General features: G+C 46.8%; 1 protein-coding gene across 1 annotated transcript; it reads right to left on the bottom strand.

Moving 5' to 3' along the window:
• Positions 1–1,040: 1,040 nt before the first annotated feature.
• Positions 1,041–3,621, bottom strand: SLC25A4 (solute carrier family 25 member 4). Its single transcript, XM_009100870.4, has 4 exons — positions 3,416–3,621; positions 2,684–3,170; positions 2,251–2,391; positions 1,041–1,905 (listed from the first exon to the last, which is right to left on the bottom strand). Exons 1-4 carry the CDS (start codon positions 3,524–3,526, stop codon positions 1,748–1,750), a joined length of 897 nt encoding a protein of 298 aa, XP_009099118.1. The 5' UTR covers positions 3,527–3,621; the 3' UTR covers positions 1,041–1,747.
• Positions 3,622–4,490: the final 869 nt, after the last annotated feature.

Below are 4,490 nucleotides of genomic sequence, written 5' to 3'. Positions count from 1 at the left end.
AATAAATAAATAAAAAAAAAAAAAAAAAAATCTGTATTTGGTAATTTAAAAACAGTCTGTCATTTTTTGGACCGGTATTTCCCAAATGCTTCTTTTCTTTTTTTCAAGTGGATAGATGTTGCTTCCAGACACTGGTTAGCAGCTGGTACTTGCCTTCAGGGAGAACAGAGCTGCTGCTCTGAATCTGTGGCAGACAACCAGAGCCTCTCATGCCCAGTGACAGTGAGTTAGGACTTACCTGCAGCTGACAAATGTTTCACATATATGTAAGCCATACATACAAAGGAGAAAAATATGAAGGTGAGGTAAAAGTTTATTTGATTATTACTTGCTTAGTCTTACCCCATTGCCCAGAGAAGCTGTGGACACCCCAACAATGGAAGTGTCCAAGGCGAGGAACTGAGCCTAGTAGACAGTGTCCTGCCCATGGCAAGGGTGTTAGATCTAGATGGACTCTAAGGTCTCTTCCAACACAAACTATGCTCTGATTCTATGGATACATAGCAAATGCTTGTCTATATGTAGTCTGAAGAACTGCAATGGCCACACCTTACCTTCCCTCCTTTGCCTAATCAGACAGCCTGTTCTTCCATGCATTCACAACCCTGCAGCATCTAAAGTTTAAAAAGTGTATTAAGCATGTTCTGATCTCACTGGTAATTAATAGTGCAATGTGTTCATAATGGTTCAACATGTAGTTATTAAAATAACTCTTGCATATTCAATTCTAAAATAATTTTTCAAGTAAATTAAGCAATAATGACTTCACTATTCAATGAGATGCTTCAAAGTTAAGGGCAATATAAACAAATTATACAAGCAGCTAAAATTAGGTGGAAGCTTATCTCTAAGATCTCTGGCTGCAGTACCCTTAAACTGGTTGCAGTTGTAGAATTATCAATAACCTCAATAACTTCACCCTCCTAAAGTTCTGTTGAAAAAATTTTTAAGAGACAGCCACTAACAGTGTCCTGATTAGCACATCACCTTGGAGGACATGCTTGTAATGTGTTCAGTGTACTGAAAACAACAGGAAAAAATTCATTAATATATTAATTTATTTCATTTCAGTTTTAGTTCAATTGAACATCAGAGCAGACAACTTTTTCCTTTGTGACAATACAGGGAATTTTTGAAACATTGTATTTCCATATTTTACAAAGTATGTCTGAAAAATCAGATTACAGTTTCAACCATATTACTGTATAGTTTGTCAGGGAAGAGGCTACAGTTAAGAACTCAGCCTAGTGGTGAGTTCTTCAGCCTAGTGATTATTATAACTTTAATATAGTTTATGATTTCAGACATACTTTTCACTTAATAATATATTAAAAATAGAGCTTTAGAAGAAAACATGATTTTAAGTCATGTCATCACAGTGTTGGGTAGCTAGAGACATTAATTAGTATAATAAATATTTATGATAATCTATTAAGAATTCACAATATTAGATTTTAGACTAGGTATAGATCATTTATATTTTGTCTTTAGACAAAATCTATTACCTGCAATTTGAAGTATAATATATACACAGGTTCCAATACAAATGGTGGAGGAATTCTCATAGAAAATGTAACTGTGATGTTGTGAACAATTTTTAAATTAATGCGTCCTTATCTCTGCCACATACATTACTCAAATTTTATTGTTTCCCTAGGAAATATTTTGTTGTCCATTACATCACAAGTTCGTATTTTTAAAAAAGTTGATTGAGAACAATTGAACTACTGCATTATGATGTTATGTCTTAGACATACTTCTTGATTTCATCATAAAGTACTAATACAAAAGCTCCGCCCATGCCTCTCAACACATTCGACCAGGCACCCTTGAAGAACGCTTTGGATCCTTCGTCTTTTGCTATCTTCCTCCAGCAATCAATTGTGCCCTTATACATAATATCAGCTGTGGAAACAAACAAAGATTAGAAGGCTTGAAGTTATACAGCAAGTATGTTTCAACTCTTGTATCCTTAAACCAACAAGGAATAAGCAAAGTACAGTGAGGATTTAAAATTCAGTAATCAATTAAGGAAAATAAATTCTCCATAGGAAATCAAGTAACTTCTCAGTCCTTTAAATCAACATGACAGAAATAACCATCAATATGTTCCCTGTAGATTTTTTTAAAGACTCCAATGAGAAGGTTATTAATTTTCCATAAGACAAAAAAATTCGCAGTATATCTCTTATCTTATCCTGATGAAGAGAAACTTTCTGCAGCCAGAACCAGAGGAGCACTTATTCTTACCTCCCTTTCGGCCAGACTGCATCATCATCCTACGTCGCACAGTATCAAAAGGATAAGAAACCAGCCCTGCCACTGCAGTGACACTCTGGGCAATCATCCAGCTCACTATGATGTGCACATTCTTTGGATCAGGCAACATACCTGTCATCAAGAACAAATGAACAGAATCAGTACAGAGGGAAAGGGCTGTGGGAAACATGGCTGTGGAAGGAATAATCACCCACCAACCCCAGAGTCAATCCAAACCCTAGGCATTTCAGAGTGGCAAGCAGAGGGAGGCAGGAATGCACGTCAGAAACACCTGTGCACATTTCTAGCACTTTACTCAACTGGTGCTGAGCCAAGCCCTGCTTGTCCTTGTATTGCCAAGTCCCCTAGAGTGCTTTTACTGAATGGATCTTCCCTTGCAGTCACTCCTCCATGCACTTCTTACCCTTGGCCGTATCGTATACCCCAAAGTAGGCTGCTCTGTAGATGATGATGCCCTGGACAGACACACTAAATCCTTGGTACAAGCCCTTCAAGCCATCAGACTTAAAGATCTTGACAATGCAGTCGCCCAGGCCAGAGAACTCCCTCTCGGTGGCTCCTTTGCCCACATCAGCCGCCAGCCGGGTCCTGGCAAAATCCAGAGGGTAGACGAAGCAGAGGGAGGTGGCTCCCGCGGCACCCCCGGACGCAAGGTTTCCTGCGAAGTAGCGCCAGAACTGCTTGTGCTTGTCCACTCCGCCCAGGAAGATCTGCTTGTACTTGTCCTTGAAGGCGAAGTTAAGGGCCTGGGTGGGGAAGTACCGGATGACATTGGCCAAGTTGCCTCTCCAGAAGGAGGCGATGCCCTGCTCCTTGGGGATGCGGACTATGCAGTCCACGATGCCCTTGTACTGCTTATCGGCCGTGATCTGTTTGCTGGCATGCTGGACCTGCAGGGAGGAAGGAGAAGGACGGCACGGTGAGAGACGGGCACCGCAGGGTGACCCCGCACGCTGAAGGGCACGGACGGGGCCGGCCCTGCCCCCGGCACTGCGCGGCGGTGCTGAATGTCCCGGGCAGCTCCCGCGTAACCGGAGCCGGCCGAGCTCCTTCCCATATTTAGTCACGCCAGGCAGCGCCCGCCGAGCCGGCACCACCTGTGGCGCGGCACCGCCGCCCCCCGTCGCCCCCTTACCTGCAGCAGCAACTTCACTCTCTCGATGGGGGCGACAGCCGTCTTGGAGACGGCGGCGGCGATCCCGCCGGCCAGAAAGTCCTTGACGAAGCTGAGCGCTTGGTCACCCATGCCGCGAGCCGGTCCGACAGCCCCGCCCGGAGAGAGGCAACAAGCGGACACTTCCCCACCCCGCCGGACAAATGTCACCCCGGCCCCCGCCGCCCGGCTTATAGCCCGCGGCCTCTCGCGATAGGAGGAGGTGCCCCCCCGGGCCGCGGGCATTGGCTGCGGCCCGCCGGGCCCGCCCCGCCATGTTCCCCCGGAGCGGCGGCCGCGAGGGACGCGCGGCCCGGGACGTTTAAAGGGCAAATTAAAGTTATCTGGTGCCTGCTGGGGTACGCGGTGTCAGAGCATGTGCCCGCTGTATTTATAGCTCCCGGGAGGCACCGGAGGAGAGATAGGGAGCTGGCAGGAGCGCTTCAGGCCGCGTTAACTGTTCCGTGCAGGCGAGAGGCGGCGGCTGAGGGCTAAAAGCCTGCCCGGAGCGGTCTGGGAGTGCTTTAAGCCTCGCCCTCGTGCGCCTGGATTCACGCAGAGAGGGGCGCCATGGGTGTCGTGCCCAACAGCAAAGCTCTCCCGGGATGCAGTGCCAGCCTGGAAGGTGGTGCTGTGTTCATAGGCATTAGTGACCAGAACTGGACTGCACCTCTCTTGAGTCGAGGCCAGAGAGCTGCTTCATGCTGTACGCACTGTGTGGAACTTGCAGGCATCGAGGTCTTTAAATACCCCAGCATGCTCTGGGACTCGGCTTTCCCGAGGAGGCGACAGCATGCCTTTCTGCATTACACCCTCATTTCACCCTTGCAAGGTCAGACCCTCGCAAGACCCACGGGCAGTTCCCTCTTCTGAGAGAGAGAGAGGGAGGGAAGGGAAGAGACTGGGAAGCACATGCCCAGGCAGGCTGAAGTTGCTTTACTGGCACCAAGTGAGAAAGAATAAAGGCTGTAGTGAAGCTCTGCTTTTATGGAGCATCTGGTTCTTAGAAATGTTTGGGTCTCAGCTGAAGATGAAATTACTCCCCCATTAGTTTCCC

Source organism: Serinus canaria, chromosome 4, assembly GCF_022539315.1.
Source record: "Serinus canaria isolate serCan28SL12 chromosome 4, serCan2020, whole genome shotgun sequence".
In the NCBI taxonomy this organism is placed as follows: domain Eukaryota; kingdom Metazoa; phylum Chordata; class Aves; order Passeriformes; family Fringillidae; genus Serinus; species Serinus canaria.
Note: the sequence above shows the minus strand (reverse complement) of the source record. Positions and strands in the feature narration are given on the sequence as shown.

Coding starts and splice junctions, on each gene's coding strand:
- SLC25A4 (XM_009100870.4), bottom strand. CDS start 3,526: ATGGGTGACCAAGCGCTCAGCTTCGTCAAGGACTTTCTGGCCGGCGGG. Junction 3,171..3,415: donor GAGTGAAGTTGCTGCTGCAG/GTAAGGGGGCGA, acceptor TCCTCCCTGCAG/GTCCAGCATGCCAGCAAACA. Junction 1,906..2,250: donor GCAGTCTGGCCGAAAGGGAG/GTAAGAATAAGT, acceptor TTGTTTCCACAG/CTGATATTATGTATAAGGGC.